The sequence below is a fragment of the Paramormyrops kingsleyae genome, unplaced genomic scaffold (genome assembly GCF_048594095.1).
Source record: "Paramormyrops kingsleyae isolate MSU_618 unplaced genomic scaffold, PKINGS_0.4 ups146, whole genome shotgun sequence".
NCBI classification, from domain to species: Eukaryota; Metazoa; Chordata; class Actinopteri; order Osteoglossiformes; family Mormyridae; genus Paramormyrops; species Paramormyrops kingsleyae.
This window is the reverse complement of record NW_027326084.1, coordinates 8,637-30,568: the sequence shown is the minus strand read 5'-3', so window position 1 is coordinate 30,568 and position 21,932 is coordinate 8,637. Positions and strand designations below refer to the sequence as shown.

The following is a 21,932-nucleotide window of genomic DNA, read 5'->3' as shown; positions in this document are numbered from 1 at the left end:
TTATGCACCACAGAAACAGGGTAACACTCGTTAATTTAAATGTAGAGGCACGTTAGAAACGTATTTCTCAAAATGGATTAACGCGCTTTTAATAATTGGCTATGTTAACAAATGACTGCATTTCATCGTACTACTCATAAGATTATTACATCTACTTACAGTTTGTCTAGGTCCCAGCGTCTTCACCTTTGCAATATTTTGCTGTACGCTGCTGGGTGGGACCTTGGGCAGAAAGGGTAGTTTCACGACCTCCAAGTTGGTGGCTTTGTTGCATAAAATATCAAATCCAGTGGGATCCGAGAAGCCTAGAAAACATAAACAACGAGTAAACACCACCTTTATTTAGGCTAAATGGGCACTTCATATGAAGCACATCGTCCTGTTCTGTTTTCTGTAAATTTTAAGAAAATTAAGACTTACTTATGCTTCGCTTCACGTTGGTGAGCCTCACTGCAGTCTTGTTTTTAGAGGCCTGAGTAAAAGATGTCTGCTTTTCTGCAGAAAAGCAGACAACTTTGTGAAAATTATCTCTGCTGGTTTGCAGCAGCGCAGTAAAATATTTTGAATTTCGTTTGGATACAAGATTTGGTGAGACGGAGTGCAAGAAGCCCTCCAATGTTTCAAAGTCGTCCTTTGCGATCTTCGCAGGGCTGGCCATAGCTGCAGAGTGATACAACTAAAGGTTTCTGTGCACTGTGAAGTGTCAGACTATAAGGCGGCAGAAGGCACAAAAATAGACACTGAAAAGTCGCGAGAGTAGTAAAAGGCGCCAAACTCGGCAAAAGCCGAGCGAAAATCTCGAGAGGAGACAAAGTTAAGTGCAGGAAAACTACGCAGCTGCCAGAGCTAGAAGCAGTGCAGAACTAGCGAAACACCACATATTAATTTCTATAGACTTTAAAGAAAAACTCCTACTGTAAATGTGTGTGTCGTCTTAGCTGTCCACATGTCTTTCCACTGTTGTGCTTTCAGACACCCAAGATATACTTTTGACCTAACGAATGAAGCACTTTGTAGTATCTGCCTGAGCCGTCGAACATATACATCATAGACGTCAGCTTATTATCATTTTAGTATTGAAGGTTTTCTGTAGCAACAAGTAACCATTTACATCAGGCAATGTTGTAAATAGAAAACATAACTTATTGAACGATTAATTGTCTTACTTCACCCAAGCGTACGCCATACGTCACAAAAAGTTTGAGATATGAAAAGTAAATTCAAAATACAAACTTCGGACCCAATGCTGAGGGCATTAACAAAAAAAAAGAAGAAAAATTTTAGAGCACAAATAGGGGGCGCGACCATGAGGAAATATAAATTTTTGGTAATCACTGTTGATGTTGTAGAAAAATAAACATTATGTGTTGTAATTGTGGGGCATGGCCGAGGCACATTTTTGGGAATTTTAATGTCCCCCTAATACATGCGAGTGCCATATTGGATTTTATTTATAATTTAAGTATTTTGCACATGACACCAATTTGCTTCAATGTTCACCTTTCAAATTTCACATAGTGCTACAGGGTAAGCCACAAAATGTCGTCACTGAATTTGGAATCAATGCATCCATTACTGTAGCGCCAGCATTAGGCCAAATATTAAGATACGTTTTTGGATATAACTTTTAAACGTTTTGGACTATAATTGTGATCTTTAATTCCCCTGAAGTCCAATTAACAATGTGGTCTTAGATAAAGGGAAAAGTGATTAATCTTTGAATGTTTGGTGAAAAATAAGGACATTTCAGCTGCATAAGGTGGGTGTTATAGACATATATAGACGCTGGCCATAGTGCCCCCGTTTGACTAATTAGCACGAAAGATGGATGGTCTGTCTTTGGGCCAGTGCTAAATTAGTCGGTCAAATTTTGTGAGGATTCGATGAAGAATGCGTGAGATTTAGCTGTTTGATTGAAATAGACATGTAAATGTATCCATTTGATAAATGGTATTCAATACTTATGTGTAAATGAAGTCTGATAATGTTGTACCAGGCAAATAGGCGAAAAATGAAAGGAAATTAAAAATATGGACTCAGGGGAAGGGAAAGGTAAGAATTATTTGAAGGTTTTTCAGAAATAAGTACAATTCAGCTGAATTTGCTAAGGTGGCTGTTACAGGGACCTGTTTTTACGGTTTTGATTGGTTGACGTACGTGACCACTCCCAGGTCTGAAGCAAGGTTTGTCCTGTAGGCTACATTTTATTTCTGGATTTGCAAGAGGTAAGATGCTACATTTTTGTAATGGTATATTTTTATTCGTTTGTTGACTGCTGTTTCTCATTGTAGGTGGTTTATTTTGTGGTAAAGTTTTGAAAAAAAAATGTTTTTAGTTCGGTTTGAGGCAATGGTGTTTGAGCCGCGTAAGCGTCTTTTTATGTATTGTTAAATGCGCAACGAATAGCTGTTTTTATGGGGGCCATTTTATGTTTTATGTGTTTCTTAAGTATGTGCACATATACGCAGTAAAAATAGAATGGAATAACCGTGTAGTTATCAATGAAATGGGACTTCTGCGGAAATGTAGTTTTATTCAGTCCATTTCTTTTGTATAGCGCACTGTTATAACATTAAATTGTGCGTAAGCGCTTTATAGTATCCCCGATCATACACACCTATGTTTTAACATGATATATTTCGTAGTGCAGCCGGTAAGTATTCGGCAGCAGTAAATAACGTGTAAATGGATAACATTAATTTTCGTACACAAGCGCAGAGCATGTTTTAAACGCTGTGTCTCTGTGTGTGGCATGCTTTTATATTTTATCATTTTTAATTACGATAGACGTATCTCTGGTTAAAGTTTATTTTCCTTTAGTAACATTTGGCCCATTGTGTAAGGTATACTTATGTGGCATACGACGTCGTCCTGGTAAAGGAAAAAGTAATGTATTTTGAAAAATTTAGCTCATGCTTGAAATGCTTCTGTGTCATTGAAATTTGATAATTTTTATTTCGTGGTTATTAAAACAAATGAAGCATAACGGCGCGCAAAGTTTCACTGTTATACTACTTGGTTAGTGTCGCAGTAGTAATTCTCTAGTTTTGTCTTTTAGAGTTTGGTTATGTTCTTTGTTAGGAAACTTTGTCTTTACTTGTATGTTAAAGGTTTGCTGCTCAATGAAAAGTTAAGTCTGTATAATTTAGCGTAAAGAAATAACTTCATAAAGTGGTAAGCTGATTAAACATTACTTCAGAATAGCCGTTTTTAGTGGCGACCATTTTGTGTCTTGGTTTCGCCTGAGGTAGGTTGACAGAAAGACGGGTACTTGTTTTTACCGGTTTGATTGGCTGACGTAAGTGACCACGCTCATCTGAAGCAAGGCTTGTCCTGTGCATTTTATTTCTGGATTTGGAAGAGGTAAGTCGCTACATATTCAATGCTTTTATTAGTTTGTTGACGCTTTGCTTTTTTTTAATTATAGGTGATTAATTTTGTGGTCGTCAGTTTTTTACAACATATTTTTGTTAGGTGTTGGGCAATAGTGTTTAAGCAGGGTAAGCCTTTGTTTAGGTAGTGAAATGCGCCACAGAGCTGTTTCTGTGGCGGCCATTTTAGGTGTGTTTTACATTTGCGCTTTACATTATCCTCGTTCTTGTACGCTTACGTTTTAAAGTAATATATTTTGTAAAGTAGCAGACAAGGATGTGGCAACAGTAAATCACGTGTAAGTGGTCAAAATTAATGTTGTTTCAGAAGCGCAAAGTATGTTTTAAACGCTGTGGCATGTCGTACTTTTCTGTTTTAACATTTATAATTACGGTAGATTTTTTTAAATTAAATTGTAATATTAAATGCGCCACAGAGCGGTTTCCGTGTCGGCCATTTTAGGTGTCTTGTTTTTGCTGAGCATGCGCACATGTACGGAATACAAGTCGTACATTTTGTATTTTTTTACTCTATGTCGTTTTGCACAGTCTTTAGATTGGTCAGGGTTTATTTCACTGCATGTTGTACTTGTTATATCTATGTATGTGACGAAGAATCTTAATATTGAAATCTTCAATGTGATCACTATCCGGTTATCAATTTACAATTAAATATACTTTTATTTGGTTCACAACATTAAATTGTCTGAAGGCGCTTTACTCTATCCCCATCTATGTAGCCATATATTTTAAAGTAACATATTTTGCAATGCAGCCGATAACGATTCGGCAGCAGTCCATTACGGTATTACCGTAAGTTGCATGCTAAACGTCCGTAGTGGTTACGTCGTAGTTATAGACCTGTAAAGTAAGGCAATGACTGCTTAGTTACTACTGCAGCAGTTCACGGTAAATACCGACAGAATTAACCGGCAAGGAGCCATGCCTGCGTGTTTAGGAACTGTAACAGTACGAAAACAGATACAGACCGGTGTGAAACAAATGTATGTGAGGCTGCATTACATCGCAGCGATGTTTGTAGGGTGCACTTTTGTCATTCTGCTCAGTCGATGTGAATTTACTGCGTATATTTTACAGTAAAAATGTAATATGTATTTTACTAGTAATGTAAGCCATTATGAAAGAAACTTGATGTTAAAGGACTGCTTGGAATGCTACAGTAAAAAAATGTTTGTGGTATCCATGTTTCGTATACTAATGAAATGTATACACATGTCAGTTAAGTCATACATCTTGTCTTTATAGACTTTCAAGAGGTCTGACGACAGAGGGATCAAAGGTGAATATTTTGAAGCTGCTGTCTACCACCAGTTGTTTGAGAATGACTGTGGAGAAGGTTTCAAATGTACATGGTGTTTTCAATAAAGACTGACTATTGAGAAATGTTGATGCTATGAAAGTCGTCTGTCACTTTTCTCTACAGATTTCTGCTGGAGAAAGACATTTCCAAGGAGAAAGTGATAAACGGTATGCTTTGTGCACTTGGAGAAGTTAGCATTGCCACTACATCAGTTAGCTATAGAAATAGAAGCTTAATATGTTAGTTGTTAAAATCTTATCTATCTGATTCAAGGTAACCCAGGGTTTTGGGTTACAATTTACTACCTGGAAGACTATTCCATACTTCAGCAGTATGCTCTAAATGCATTTGCTATAGGAAGAGAAGCATAGTATTTTATAGGTAATTGTTATTGTTTAATATGTTATAGTTGTTAATCTTATCTAGGTCTGATTTAAAGGAACGTACGGTTTTAGTTTGTGCTACACTAGTACGAAGACTTTTCTGTACTGTAGGTACATGCTGTGTAAAAAAAAAAAGTGCTTACTTAAATTCAATTTAAAACATAAAAATTAACAGAGTTGTTTATGCAACAGGACATTGAATATATAGTGGCAGAGGTGCTTTTTCCCCAATATGGTAAATGGCCATGATATTGATTTTAAGGTATATTTGTGTCTGTGAGATTAGTAATTTGTAGCATTTGTAATAAATTGCATTGTAGTGACAGGAAAAATTGAAATACATGTGAGAAACCCATCAGTTAGTGTTGAGGTGAAGCTTGTGTAATATTGTTTTGCAGTGTGACTTCACAGGTAAGTGTGTCATTTTAACAATGAAAGTCATGTGAGAGATTGATTGTAGGATAAGGATTGTAATGCTTCATAAAATGTTTAGTGTGTAAATTGTGGTTTACTGTCCAGACACTTCAATATTGATTTAGCTGCATCACTGTTTCTAAGTAGCTGAGATATAGAACATAGTTCTCACAGAAAAACAGCATTGTAATTGCTTTAAGTAATGCATATCAATTAAACTTAGTTTTGTGATAACTGATAATTACTGAGTCACCACACACTGCACAACCATAAAATATCTTCTACATGTAACCCATATGGAACACTGTTGGGAACTGGCAGAAGAGAAGACGCTATGAAGTTCCATCCAAGGAGGAACAACTTGACAGATGCATCATTAAAGCATTTCATAAAATGTTTATTGTGTAAATTGTGGTTCACTGTCCATACACTTCAATATTAATTTAGCTGCATCACTGATTCTAAGTAGCCGAGTTGTGTTAGTGTACATAGTTCTCACAGAAGAACAGCATTGTAATTGTTTTAATACATATCAATCAAAATTAGTTTTGTGATAACTGATAATTACTGAGTCACCACACACTGCACGACCATAAAATGTCTTCTACATGTAACCCGTATGGAACACTGTTGGAAACTGGCAGAAGAGAAGATGCTATGAAGTTACATCCAAGGAGGAACAACTTGACAGATGCATCATTCGAGCAGTTGTTCGAGGTGGTACTTTGCTGAGGGTAACTCAGTGGTACCTTGCTTGGGGATTTGAACCTGTGATTTTAAATTACAAGTGTACATCCCTAGCTATTAGGACGTATAATTGAGATGTCAGTGCAAAGTAAGGTTGTAAGCAGGTGTGCCTTGTGTTGTGTCCCCCCCCTTGTTCATTTGCAGATGCCTCGCACCAAGGCGTCCAAGCGTTCAGCAGCAGCGAAGAAGAGGCTGATGGACCGGCGGCGAGCTGCTGATAGTTTTGATGTGGCTATGACTGATGACGGGGTTACGTCTTTTCCCCCCTACCGGAATACCAAAAAGATCACGACTGTGACTTTCCCGACGAGCCACGACCAACAACCTGAGCAGGCCGCACAGCCGCGGCCTGACTCTGTCATGGCTATGACTGACGGGGTTATTTCTTTTCCCCCCTACTGGAATACCAAAAAGATCCTGACTGTGACTTGCCCGACGAGCCATGACCACCAGGTTCCCACCCTGGGTGCCATTTGTAGGACTGATGACAATTTGTTTATACCTTCTCTTTATAAAGACAAGGCTTTGACTGATGACGAGGTTTTGCAGCCGCCTCAAAAAAGAAAGGCTGCAGCTATATTACCATCCATGCGACCATCTATATTACCATCCATGCGACCATCTAATTCTTTGGCAATTCCTCTGGCAAACTCCTTGGCAATTCCTCTGGCAATTCCTCTGGCAATTCCTCTGGCAATTCCTCTGGCAAACTCCTTGGCAATTCCTCTGGCAAAACCCTTGGCAAAATTTGAATGTACCGTTGATCAAGAGCAGCATCTGAACCCTGTAAATATCTGTGCATCTCCTCATTTTCCTCAGGCACGTACTGTGAGAGGCTCCTTCCATCAAGGACACCCACAATTTGGTGTTAACAGGAACAAGCAATGTGTTGCTAATAGTTTGATTGCCATACTAATGTGTAAGATAAAGAACGTTTTAAGCTGGTCAGTCACAGACATTGATCAAGTACTGCTGAATGGAGATGACCTCTACACTACCATCAGAGATGCTGGGAGAATTCAAGATGCTTCTGGGTATCTGTTTGTGAGAGATCTACCAACTGAGTACACATTGAATGGTGATAAATTTGAAATAAACTACCATGATGACATGTTTGTTGGCTTGTTTGGTGTGAGCGAATATGGAGATATGTGCAACATTCTCATGTCAGCTGATCAAGCGGTAAGAAAAGTATTCTCACAGTATGATGCATGTCTTTTTACTCTTAAAGTTAATACATGTGCCATCATTAAGCAAGGGTCATGGTATGTGGTGATCGACTCCCATTCCCGACGAGGAGATGGAGCAAGCGATGCATCAGGCAGAAGTATATTGGTGTACCACTTTACCATAGATTCTTTGCTAGACCATGTGAATACCCTAGGACTGTCTTTAGATGCAACAGGGGAACAGTTTGAGATTACAGCTGTGAGTGTGACCAGTCGAAGCATCCTGCACCAGCATCCAGATGGTAACTCCTCAGTCACCAGTCTCAACCAGCCTACCAGCATGTCAGACCATCCAGACGGTGACTCCTCAGTGACCAGAGTCCAGCAGTTTGCCAGCATGTCAGAGAGCGAATATGGTGTGGTAAGGCCAAATGTGACAGACGATGCAGAACCTGAGGTTGATATGCATGTGAGTAATGAAGGTGATGTAGTATTTATCAGTGAGTTATGCAGTGAGCAGTTTTTGTTCAGTCCTTTGACAACACAGCAGCAAAGAAGCCTTTCCTGTAAGCTTGGTGTGGTGTACATTGATCATGGTGATGTAAACATGGCTGCACAGTTTCCAATGGGTGACCCTTGCAGAATGGTGCCTATTACTGGTGATGGTAACTGCTTTTTCAGATCTCTGGCTTTTGCTATTACTGGAAATGAGAAAGAACACAGGAAAATTAGACGTGCTGTTGTTGGTCACATACTAAAAAATCAATCCAGGTATGTTGCTTGTCTTAGGGAAGGTCACTCTTCTGTCACTGAGTATGTCACTGCATCACGGATGAAATATGTTGGTACTTGGGCATCTGAGGTAGAGATTCAAGCTGCTGCTGATCTGCTTGGTGTGCATATTTTCACATACTCCAATAACAAATGGTTGAAGTACTCCACATGTATTGGTTCTGATCCGAGAGGTATATACCTGAAACATTGTAATGAGTCACACTATGAGGCTGTAACTTGTGTGAAAGGGCGTGATACTGAGAGTTGTGCCACACGATGCTCTGAAATTCACAACACACCATCTGAAATGGCATCAAGTCGACGAAAACTGGAACGAGGCAAAAGACGGTATGAAGAAAGTATGGTGTACAAGGAGGAACAACTTGAGAGAAGCATAAAGCGCTACCATGAGGATGAAGTGTACAGAGAACATGTGAAACAGTCAAGTGTAAGTAAGTATGCAACAGACTTAGGTCACCGCAAACATATACAGCAGTCAAGTGTGAGTAAGTATGCGACAGATAATGAACATAGGCAACGTGTGCAGCAGTCGAGTGTGAGCAAGTATGCGACAGATAATGAACATAGGCAACGTGTGCAGCAGTCAAGTGTGAGCAAGTATGCGACAGACACTGAACACAGGCAACGTGTGAAGCAGTCAAGTGTGATTAAGTATGCAACAGACACTGAACACAGGCACCGTATGAAGCAGTCAAGTGTGCAGAAGTATGCAACTGACATTGAACACAGGCAACGTGTAAAAGACTTTATGGTTAGTAAGCATGCCACAAATGAAAGTTACAGAGAAGCTGTGAAGAAACAGAAATTTGAAGCCTACCATTGTAATCCAGTATACCAATCAGCTCAGAAGCAAAGTTGCAGTAATAGATATAAGACAGATAGCTGTTATGCCACCGCAGTGAAAAGCAGAAATACTGGAAAACGGAGTAAAGAGAAGGATAACAGAAAAGACATTAAGTATGTGATTAAACAGTTTAGACAGAAAATAACTAAAGGCCCAGAATACATTTGTTCAGTGTGTCATCGAATGCTATTTAAATACCAAGTTCTGATTTGCAAGAAAGATGAGTACTTCAAAAAATCACAGGCAATTGCGTTAGTGGCATCACAGTGTATAACTGAGACATACTTGCATAATTGTGTAGATATGTGTTCTGATGATTGTAGCAGTGTTATTGGCCCTAGAGGTTCCTTGTGGATCTGCCACACGTGTCACAGAAAGATTCTTGATGGAAAACTGCCAGCAGAGAGTGTTGCAAACAATCTAGCTTTAGACCCAGTCCCTGTAGAGTTACAGCGTCTAAATTCACTGGAACAGCATCTGATTGCTATACATATTCCTTTCATGAGAATTGTTTCTTTGCCAAAAGGTGGACAAAATGGTGTTCATGGTCCTGTGACTTGTGTCCCATCTAGTGTTCCAAATGTAGCTGAAGTTTTACCAAGAGTCAACAATGATGACCTTATGATACGTGTAAAGTTGAAGCGGAAGTTAACTTACAAAGGGCATTACAAATATGAATTTGTGCATCCAGAAAAAATAAAGAAGGCTTTGGTGTATCTTACAGAGAATAACAAATTTTACAGCAATGTGGAGTTCAACAATGACTGGATCAATCCCCTGCAGAAAACTAAAGAAATACCTGGTGATGTAAGTGACATACATGCAAATGAAGACTGTAATGAAAATAACATGGAGGATGAGGAAATGGATGAAACTCTGCAGGATAGACAACAACATGGCATGTATATGGATACGTGTCTTCAACCTGTAGACATAGCACAAGAGATCTTGGATCAGCACTTTGATGGAATCATGTCTATGGCACCTGCAGAAGGAAACAATCCAGTGAGGCTTCTAACTGATGAGTCAAATGAAGCTAAATGTTTTCCAGTCCTTTTCCCAAAAGGAACAGGTACTTTTCATGACAGAAAGAAGGAAAAACTGACACTGTGTAGGTATTTAAATACAAGAATTCTTAATGCAGATGGACGTTTTGGAAAAAACTTAGACTATATATTTTATGGGCAGTATTTGTCTGAGCTTCAGCAGGTTGTGTCAAATGTGTCAATTGCTGTGAGAAAAGGCTATGATGCACGGGATAGGTGTCCTGTCACATCAGAAACTTTGACAAATAAGGAGTCTCTACAAAAGATGTTCAATTTTGATGAAGGTTATAAATTTCTAAGACCAATCAGAGGCACCCCTGTTTTTTGGCAAAGTGTTCAGAAAGATTTGTTTGCGATGGTAAGACAGCTTGGTATTCCCACATGGTTTTGCTCCTTTTCTTCAGCTGATTTACGTTGGACAGAACTGATGACAGCAATCTTCAAACAAGACGGCATAGATGCATCAAGTGCTGAGCTCGACTGGTCAGAAAGGTGTGCACTGTTGAAAAACAATCCTGTGACAGCTGCTAGAATGTTTGACTATCGATTCCACTGCTTTCTGAAAGATGTCATAATGTCAGAAGCACAACCCATTGGCAAAATACTTGACTATTTCTACAGAATAGAATTTCAGCAACGGGGATCACCTCACACTCACTGTTTGTTTTGGGTGGAAGATGCACCTAAGGTTGGCAAAGATGATGAAGATGAAGTATCAGCTTTCATTGATCACTATGTGACATGTGAAATGCCAGAGGGTAATGATGAAATGCATGAAATTGTATGTAGTGTACAGCAACATAGTAAGAAGCACTCAAAAACATGCAAGAAAAAAGGGAAAACTTGTAGATTCAATTTCCCACGTCCTCCAAGCAACAGAACATTTGTGTCATCATGCAAACTTGGAGATGGTGAGACAGACGGACAGCCCCTGAAAAAAGAGGTAGCAGATGCTATAATGAAAAAAGTGAAGGATGCTGTTCTAAACCCTGAGGCCAACTATGACTCTGTTGATTGCTTATTTAGTACAATTGGTATCAGTCAGGAAATATTTGAAGCTGCGTACTCAAGAATCACAAAGAAAACTACCATTGTTCTTAAGAGGAGACCATGTGAAGTGTGGGTGAACCAATATAACAGAGACCTTTTACGCTGTTGGAATGCAAACATGGACATTCAGTTTGTGGTTGATGCATATTCATGTATTGTGTACATCATTTCTTATATTTCCAAAGCTGAGAGAGAGATGGGACTGCTACTGGCAAATGCTCAGAAAGAGGCCACCCAGCAAGGTAACCTTGATGCAAAAGAAGCTCTTCGGCAACTTGGCAGTGTTTTCCTACACAATCGTGAAGTTTCAGCTCAAGAAAGTGTTTATCGTCTGACTAACATGAGGTTGAAAGAGGGATCACGGAAGGTGCAGTTTATCCCAACTGGAGAAAATGTGGTAAAAATGAGCCTTCCATTGAACATCATACGGAAGAAAGCTGAGTGTGAGAATGATGATGAACAAGGAATTTGGATGAACAGTATCACTGATAGATATAAAGCCAGACCAGAAACAGAAGTGTTTGCAGGAATGTGCCTGGCGAGATTTGCATCTGAGTACAGAATACTATGTAAGTCTCAAAGCTCATGCCCTGGAAGTGTGCAGTTGGACAGAAAATTAGGATTTGTGAAAAAAAGGACACGCACAGATGCAGCTGTTGTTCGGTATGCTCGCTTTTCACCCACAAAGGATCCAGAAAAATATTACCACAGCATTTTGCAACTTTTTCTGCCACATTATTTCGATGCACAGTTAAAACCTTCTACTTTTGGCACTTACCAGGAATTCTATGAGATTGGTTGTGTTAAGTTTCTTGATGATGAATTGCATTCAGTGAAACTGGTTGTGGAGTCAAACATGTCAAGTTTTGAAAAGGAATCACGTGCAATAGACAAAGCTCAGGAAGATCTACAGCTGCATGGTGCATTGGAAGATGCTTGGGCAGAGATTTGTCCAGAGACTGAACGTGAACGGTTAGAGTGTCTTGCCGGCAAATCCAACATTACACCAGAAATGAGAGAACAACGTGATGAGATACCAGATTTGTTACCAAGACTGAGTCGCTATATGTTGCATGACAATCCTTGTGGTATGTCCAAGCAGGAAGCCTTGGCTTTGCTTCGCTCACTGAATAACAAGCAATCTGAGATCTTTTACAAAATACGAAACTGGTGCTTACAGAAGGCACGTGGTGAAAACCCAGAACCATTTCATGTATTCATATCTGGACCTGGAGGTGTGGGCAAGTCTGTCTTGATCAAAGCAATACAGTATGAGGCAGCTCATATCTTGCGTCAGTTGTCACATAATCCAGATGAGGCCCATGTGTTACTGACTGCTCCAACTGGAGTTAGTGCTTACAACATAAAAGCTGCAACGATACACACCTGTTTCCATATTGCAACAGATGTAAAGTTGCCATATGAACCACTTGGAGATGAAAAAATAAATTCATTGAGAGCTGAACTGGGAAACCTGCAGATATTGATTATAGATGAAATTTCAATGGTTGATCACAAGCTGCTTGCGTATATTCATGGCAGATTAAGACAAATCAAACAAATTGGAGATTATTCTGCTTTTGGAAATGTTTCAATCATTGCTGTTGGAGATTTCTACCAGCTTTGTCCTGTGAAAGGGAAAGCTTTGTATACTAAGGGTAAAGGTGTGAATCTATGGCAGAATCATTTTGCTATGGTGGAGCTGACTGAAATTATGAGACAGAAAGATATGGAGTTTGCACAGTTGCTGAATCGACTAAGGAAACGCAAAAGGGGTGATGCAATGCTGGAGGAAGACATCGCTATGCTGAAACAATGTCTGACAGGCGAAGGACAAGACAGTACTGCTCTTCATATTTATGCAACCAATGACGAAGTTGATCAGCATAACTACCGTATGCTGCGGAATATATGCTCAGACCATGTCATCATTCATGCACAGGATTTTGAAAGGGTTGCTGCAACTGGCAGACTGGAAAGGAAACATGGACATCATGCCAATGTTCAGAAGACATGTCTCCTAGAATCACTACATGTAGGTGTCAATGCACGAGTAATGCTGCTGAAAAACATTGATGTTTCAGACGGCCTGGTAAATGGTGCATTTGGTACAGTCAGTGACATCTGCTTTGATACTGATGAGGATTTTCCATCAGAGATATACATCACGTTTGATAACGAAGCAGCTGGAAAGTTGCTCAGAGGAAAGAAGCCATGCCTAAAAGCAGGGTTGGACAAAGCTACACGAATCAAACCAGAGGAGGAGAGAGTGACAAACAGTGGTGGAACACGACGGCAGTTTCCGTTGAAATTAGCTTGGGCTTGTACAGTACACAAAGTACAAGGTCTGACAGTGGATAAGGCTGTTGTATCACTAAAGAAGATATTTGCAGCTGGACAAGCGTATGTAGCATTAAGCCGTGTGACTTCTCTGGAAGGCCTCATAATAGAAGACTTTAAGGAGACTGCTATATATGCAAAACAAGACATTGAGACTGCAATGCAAAGCATGCCTGTGTTTATTGAGCCTGTCATGGAAGTGCCATCATCATGCAAAATTCTCCTACATAATGTTGAAGGACTTACATGTCACCTGGATGACCTAAAGCAAGACAGAAGGTATATGGAAGCTGATATCATCTGCTTGACAGAGACATGGTTAAATTTGGAGGAAGACACAGAAGATGTACAGCTGCCTGGATTTTCATACCATGGGAAGCCCAGACATCAGGCATATGATGGTAGTGATGCTATCTTTGCAGAACTGAAGAAGCAACAACATGGTGGTGTGGGTTTGTATTATAAAGAACATACCAACTGTACTGTGACTGATGTGCAGTGTGTCAACATTGAGTGTGTGCAGTTCAGTGTGGGCCTACTAAGAACAACAGTCTTCGTACTATACAGACCACCCTCGTATAATCTGACAATCTTTCAGAAGAACCTGATGCAGTTGATCACTCGGTTGGACAGTGTGGAAGGTGGGAAAATCATCATGGGCGACTTCAATGAAAATCTTTTGCATGTAAGTACAATTGCTAATTTTATGGAAGAACATGGGTATGCTCAACTTGTCAAAGAAGCAACCACTGGGAAAGGCACTTTGATTGATCATGTGTATGTGAAAGACATTGTGACTAACAGCATCTCTGTTTCAGTAATGCCGACGTATTTCAGCCATCATGAATGTGTAGTGCTACATTATCTATAAGAAACTGTATAAAAAAACAAAAAAAATTGTCATGCAGTAAATCATTTGGCAGTAAGTACAATTGCTAATTTTATGGAAGAACATGGGTATGCTCAACTTGTGAAAGAAGCAACCACTGGGAAAGGCACTTTGATTGATCATGTGTATGTGAAAGACATTTTGACTAACAGAATTTTTGTTTCAGCAATGCCGACGTATTTCAGCCATCATAAATGTGTAGTGCTACATTATCTATAAGAAACTGTATGAAAGATATTATCAGTAAGAAACATAAATTTTGTGCTGCAGGGAGGGAGGCTGGCACTGCGACTGGGGCTGTGGCTGTCCTAAGGGGGGGTTGGCAGGGAGGTTTGTCCTGGTGCCAAGCTTTAGGGGTTAGGCCTGGGGCTAGCCATCAGTAGCTACCACTGGGGTTGCCAGTAGGCTGTGGGGGGCTAGGACTGGGGCTGGCCTTCAGAAGGCTGCAACTGGGCCTCAGAGTTTAGCAGTGGAACTGGTGTTTCAGGGCTTGGCATTTAGCCTGAGGCTGATGTTGGGCTTTGGGGGTTGGGGTCAACCTTGAGGTGACTGCTGCTGGGCCTGCAGTCTGGCACCATGCTTTAGGGGGCTGTGGCTGAGCTTCAGTGAGCTGGCACTAGGGCTGAGGCAGGGGTGACTAAGGCTGGACATGGCAGCCTGTTGCTGGGGAGTAGTCTGAGGTGGGCTGATTGGGTTACCATTAGGCATAGGACTAAGGTTACGGGAGGGTCACTAGAGCTAGGCATAAGGCGGCTAGGATGGGGCACCTGGTACTGGGGGTTGGTGTGGGGGCTAGTGGAAGATTAGGACAGAGCAAGCAATGTAGGCTTTGAAAAGGGAGGTAATGTGCTCTGTGAAGTACCTCACAACAGCAGTATCCCAAAATTTTGAAATGCTATAAATGAAAAAAAAGGAATTTTAGATATCCTGCAATATAATTGACTATTCATAAAAATTATTCTTGCGTACATAGAAATTCTATGTTGTGGGCCAGTACAGTGCACTGAACCTCTTTACAAAGCACCACACCTTTCAAAAATGTAAATGTGTAGTTTTGTATATAACATATTAGCTACCACTAAGCATAGGCTAATCTTAGGACAGGGGTGTTGGGCTTCAGCTTCTGGGACAGGGGGCCTAGGGTTAGGGCTGGGGCTGGGCGGGAAGCAGGGGAGGATGGGGCACCTGGCACTGGGGGTGGGGGTAGGGGCTAGTGGAAAATTAGCACAGAGGACGCGACATGGGCTTGGAAAAGGGAGGTAATGTGCTCTGTCAAGTGCCTCACAACAGCAGTATGCCAAACTTGTTGATGGTATGAATTTTCCACAAAAACATAAACAATTTTAGATGTCGTGTCATATAATTGACTATTCATGAAATGCATTGTTGCCTATATTGAAATGTTGTGTTGTGGGCCAGTACAGTGCACTGAACCTCTTTACACAGCACCACACACTTGGAAAATGTAAATGTGTAGTTGTTTATATAACATAGAATATATAATTACAATGAATTAAATGTAAGGAAATGAAGAAGTACCATCAGATGTAGACAGTACCAAACTAATGTCTTGTACTGCAAAACATGCTAAAAAGACATAGAATTTCACAGAGCAAGGCTTCAATTGAAAAGAATGGTGAAAGGGCGAACAGGCACAGACATCTATGGGCTAAGGTAAGACCATATACTAACGTATGTCTGTATAGTGTTGTACAGTGTACTTTCACACTCTAAAAGGAAATGTTGGACATATGTACACTGACTGTATTATGGTAACATGTATATGATGCAATTTTTGGAGTAATGTGTATGTTTTGTGTGTTTCTTCAAACAGCTAAAATGAAGTAACACTAAACAGTCATACATGTGCATGACCTAAAATCTAAGTGGGAAAGCTGGGCAGTGTGTGTGAGACATTCATCTAGACACAGTGGATGTGCCATGACTGGGTGGGCAAAGCAAAGGTGCGTGAGTGACAGTTTCTCACTTAACATGGGCATGTTATTTAAAACATACCAGTTTGCAGTGTATGAGCTTATAAATTGGGTAACTAAGTATTGTCAGAAATCCCTACTACATTGTTATATTTCAGATTTTAACCTGCCTTCTCCTATGTATAACCTCAGGTCACTAAGGCACAACTGTCATGTGCTTCCCTGATGATCAAGCTAAGGCACATCTCTCTGTTGAAGCTCTGCTATACTGCATCCTCCATCATACAGCTGTACATTGGGAGTGTGACACATCACACTTAATGCTACATGACCAGAGGACCAGGCACTGACCTTGTGAGTTTGCCTTTTTCAGAGGTTTCTTCCTCTTTGGTGTACTTCTAGTTTTACTCTGTCAGTGTTTGTCTAACTTACATAGCAGTTTATGCTTTTAATCTTTTAATCTTTTCCAGTGCCTGCTGTTGATGACACTGACCCCATGCCCACCACATCAAGTTTCGTTAACACATCACACTGCCTAGTACATTGGAACAATCAGATGGGCTGGCCTGGTGAGTTTACCTCTTTGAAAGATTATTTTGTCTGTGAAGTAGTTTTACTTTACATCTGCAAGTGTCTGATTGGCTGACATGCAACTTTCTGGTTTTACTCTCTTTTCCAGTGCCTTATCTTCATATCAGTGACACCATACTCACCACATCAAGTTTCCCTGCGCCCATTTTGTCGACAAGCAAAGCGTTCTCTAAAGAACTCAGAGACTGCACACAGACAGTATGAACTACACACAGATACCTGAAGTGAAATGCACCAGAAATCATCTCCACACACTATAGTCTGACAGCAAAGGTACTTTGAGTAAAATGTGCTGTTGCTTGTGGATGTTTATTGCTATGATGTCTCACAATTTTTTTTGTAGTATTTATTGAGTTATTTTCACTTTTACTCTGCAATAACAAAACATTAATGATGTGTTGTAACAGTTCTGTACTACATAATATGTTATGTAATTTAGAGTCATGATGCCATGGTTAAATTGATGTCAAAATAACGATCCAGCTTTGTTTGTGATGCCTGTGTTGACTTACACTAAATTGTATATTCAAAAGAAGATTGCCATGTTGGGAGTTTTGTAGTATATATATATGAGTACTACTATCACACTTTGTGGTCTTTATACACTGTTTATGTAAGAATGGTATGCACATCATATGCAAAATATTATGTCAATTGTGCTGGCTCAACTATTGTGGCCTCAATGTACTTTATCAGCCTCCTGAAACAATAACACAAACCTAAATGTTTGGCTAAGACAAATGTAGTTAATTGCAATTTTACAATGTGTATAATGTGTTTTCCATTATGTCTCTAATGAATAATAATAAATATTATAATCATTAATACAGTCATCATTCTTAAGCATGTTACATACACATGTAAATGTCAGAATACATTTCAATTACAGTAGGTGAAACAGGCAGTAAAGGAAATACACATAGAAAAAGTATTACAATGTCATGAGCAACATTTAATGAAAAACATACTACACTATAATGACACTATATAGTAAATGGCCATAATGTATAATATTAGCCTGCTGTATGCATGCAGTCCCTGGTGTGGCAGTTTGACTACTGCCATTAGTAAAAGCAGCCTTAGTACACCAACATAGGATTGAATATAGAACCCTTTGGTGAAGTGCCTCAGCCCAAAACAATGTGTGGTTTGTGTCAGATGGTCTAAGTAGTCGGTAGAAATAGGCACCTGCATACCTAATATTTTAAGTCTGGATCATACAAGTTAAGCTTACTTTATAGTACCTCAGTGAACACATGCTGTCTTGTATATTAAAAACAACAGTGGCTTACTCCATTTGTAAAGTATTCTTCTAGACATGAGAAGCCCTGTAAGAATTGAATGGCATTAATGAAAGAGAGGACGAACTCCACCTGCTGGCTAGTCTATAAAAAAAAAAATCCAAAAATTGCAATATAAATAGAGCACCATCTCCACCTACTGGCCAATTTAATACAAAAAAGTGAAAAATCGGCTATATATACTGCCTGGCTTATAAATCAAATCTGATAATTTTCTATAAATCAAATAGCAGAAAAATGAAAGGCGCTTAAGAAATATGGACTGACGTGAAGGGAAAGTAAACAATTCTTTGAAAGTATTATGAAGATTATTTCAGCTGAATTAGCCAAGGTAGGTATTAGACATATTAGGACAGTGGCTGTACCGCTCCTGTTTGACTGATCGCCACCAAACTTGGAAGGTCTGTCTGTAGTCCAGTGATACAGAAGTGAATCAAATTTTGTAAGGATCGGATGAAGCATGCCTGAGATTTAGCTGTTTGAATGAAATGGGAATGGAAATGGTGTGGCCAGCAGGTGGAGTCAGCGCTCCATTTTAGAAATGATAATAAATGCTTTCTGACCTTCTAATTTGTAAATGAAGTCTGATAATGTTGTATAAGGCAAATTGGTGAAAATTAAAAGGAAATTAAAAATATGGATGCAGGTGAAGGGAAAGGTAACAATTCTTTGAAGGTTATATGAGGAATAAGGACATTTCAGCTGAATCTGCTAAGGTGGGTCTTAGACATATATGGACAGTAGCTGTAGCGCCCCCATTTGACCGATCGGCACCAAAGTTGGAGGGTCTGTCTGAGATGCAGTGGTACATTAGTGGGTCAAATTTGGTGATGATCAGACGAAGTATGCCTCAGATTTAGCTGTTTGATTGAAATGATCATGGAAATGCTGTAGGTTCAGTATGGCTGGTGGCCATAGTGTACAGACAGGTCAATATATCTTTATAAATTATACATAAGGGCAGTGTCCTGATTGATCTACTACCAGATTGACCTACTTAGGCTGGACATTGCAGTAGTTACAGTAATATGTTATTTATTAAGTTTTTAAATATGACAAGGGAATGCAAATGACTATCATAGGACATTGCATATTGCTTGATTTGACATGACTCACAGAACTTGCAGGGCAAAAGATTTTAACCAGTAATATGTCACTGGATCAAAAATGAGATAAATGTAAGTTGAGCTGATTTTGCAGTTTATACAGTGATGTTATATTGCTGTAGCGCCCCCGTTTGACCGATCGGCACAAAATTTGGAGGGCCCTTCCCCAGTCATGTCCTACAGTACATATTAAAGTTTGGTGATGATTGGCTGAGGCATGCCTCAGATATAGCTGTCTGATTGAAATGGGTGTGGCACCGGTATGGTTTGGGTGCGGCTGGTGGCCATACCACATGGAAAGTTTCAGATTTTGTTAATATTTCTTTATAAGGACTGTCTCCTGATTAAAACGATCACAGAAATATGAAGGTTTGGTGAAAATCCAAGGAGGTTAAGAAAAAGTACTGTTTTAAGACTTTTACAAAATAGGCAAAAATGGCAAGAGATATGATGAAGTTCTTTATAATATTAAATTTGTCATGAGCTAATGGATAGCTTAAGCAACAATTGTCAATTTTATAATTAACAGTTCAGGAGAAATAGGCAGAAATGCGCTGTAGCGCCCCCATATGGCAGACTGACATGTCCTTTACAGGGTGGGCTCAGGGTCAGAGGACAAATGTACAACCCAAATTTGGTTTGGATTGCTCATTGTTTAGCCAGTCAAATGGCTGCTTGATTTTGATTGGCTAATGGTGGCCAGGATTTTACAACTAATGACTGCCATGATACATGTCTGACCTCAGGCTTGAACGTAGTACATATGTGCCAAATTTCAATTAGATTGGTCAAGGCAGTCAGGAGATATTGGCAGATTTTAGTTGTAGCTCCCCCTATTGACAAAACGTGGGCCGCATTGTATGTTGACCACATAATAGAGCAGGGAGGTAGGATTGTAAGTTTGGTTCAGGTAGGCTAAGGTAAGGAGAAGTTATAACAGTCAGACTGAAATAGGCCAAATTTAGGTGGGATTTGGGCATGGCTAGTGGCCATAAAATAGACAAATGTCTGACTTTCTTGAATATATTTTGATAAGCTCATTGGACTGATCGGTTTGACACCTCATTTGTCTGATTTGGTCCAATAGTGTAGGACTTGAAGGCAGAAGTCAGTTTCACAAATTATGCAAATTAGCAAAAAATCTAAGTAGGCGGAGCTTCATAGTCCAAATGGCAAGTTGGTAGAGCAAAGCTGTCTGTATCAGCAGAAAAAATAATTTCAATTGTAGGACTAATAGGACAGGAGATATGGACTGAAACGCATTGGGGGGCGCTAGAGCGCCCCCATCTGGCTGACAGGCCTGGGTCAGAGAATCTGAGTAGCGGGTAGGAATTGACATCATATTACCAAGTTTGGTTGGTCTAGCTCTTAAGGTTTAGGCTGTACATTCAGTTTTAGGGCGCGAAAAATAATAATAATAATAATAAAAGAGAAAAATCCTAAGAAAAACAATAATGGTCCATAAGGACTTCGTCCTTTGGACCCTTAATAATAATAATAATAATAAAAGAGAAAAATCCTAAGAAAAACAATAATGGTCCATAAGCATTTCATGCTTTGGACCCTTAATAAAGATAACTGCAAGCAGTGACAATCGGGTCCAAAGCTAATGGAAAGAAGCAATGAAGAGGAAAGAAGTGAATGGCATAAAATTAGAAGTTCACTAATTATTTGAAATGAAGTACAGACTGTAATTGATGAGCAATGCATTTAAATTGGCACAAAATATGAAATGCTACTATGAGATGATATCTAACATTTAAACATTACCTTGGAAATGTTTATCAAGGTACGATAAAGGGAAAAAGGTAGATGAGAAACAGAAGGGAAATGTGGTGACTAGCTGTTGGAGAAATATTGCAATTGCTGCAGTGTACACAGGCTGAAGTAACATTGAAGTTTGATAGATTTCTAAAAGTCAAATGGCAGGAATTTATAAGCAGATTAAAAATATGGACTTAGATGAAGGGAAAGGTGATTAATATTTAAATGTTTAAATAAACAATAAGGAGATGTCAGCTGCATTAACCAAGGTTGTTGTTAGACATATTATGACAGTGGCTAAATTGTAAATGAAGTATAGACTGTAACTGATGGCCAATGCATTTAAATAGTCAGGAAAATAAGAAATGCTACTATGAGATGATAGCTAACATTTAAACATTATTGTGGAAATGTTTATCAAGGTATGATAAAGGAAAATGGTAGATGAGAAACGGAAGGGAAATGTGGTGACTAGCTGTTGGAGAAAGATTGCAATTGCTGCAGTGTACACAGGCTGAAGTAACATTGAAGTTTGATAGATTTCTAAAAGTCAAATGGCAGGAATTTATAAGCAGATTAAAAATATGCAATTTGAAGAAGGGAAAGGTGAATAATATTTAAATGTTTAAATAAACAATAAGGAGATGTCAGCTACATTAACCAAGGTTGATCTTAGACATATTTTGACAGTGGCTAAATTTGAAATGAAGTACAGACTGTAACTGATGGCCAATGCATTTAAATAGTCAGAAAAAGTAGGAAATGCTTCTATGATAAGATAATACCTGACATTTTGAACATTGACTTTGATATGTTGATTAAGGTACGATAAAGGGAAGAGGGTAGATCAGAAACAGAAGGGACATG

The 21,932-nt window shown here is 39.3% G+C and overlaps 1 protein-coding gene across 1 annotated transcript; it reads left to right on the top strand.

Annotated features, from left to right (window-relative positions):
• The first annotated feature begins 4,549 nt into the window (after positions 1–4,549).
• On the top strand, positions 4,550–14,681 carry LOC140587189 (uncharacterized). The gene is made up of 6 exons (XM_072708590.1): positions 4,550–4,671; positions 4,816–4,859; positions 6,381–7,418; positions 7,698–7,874; positions 8,730–14,297; positions 14,640–14,681. Exons 3-6 carry the CDS (start codon positions 6,381–6,383, stop codon positions 14,679–14,681), a joined length of 6,825 nt encoding a protein of 2,274 aa, XP_072564691.1. The 5' UTR covers positions 4,550–4,671; positions 4,816–4,859.
• The last annotated feature ends 7,251 nt before the right edge of the window (positions 14,682–21,932 follow it).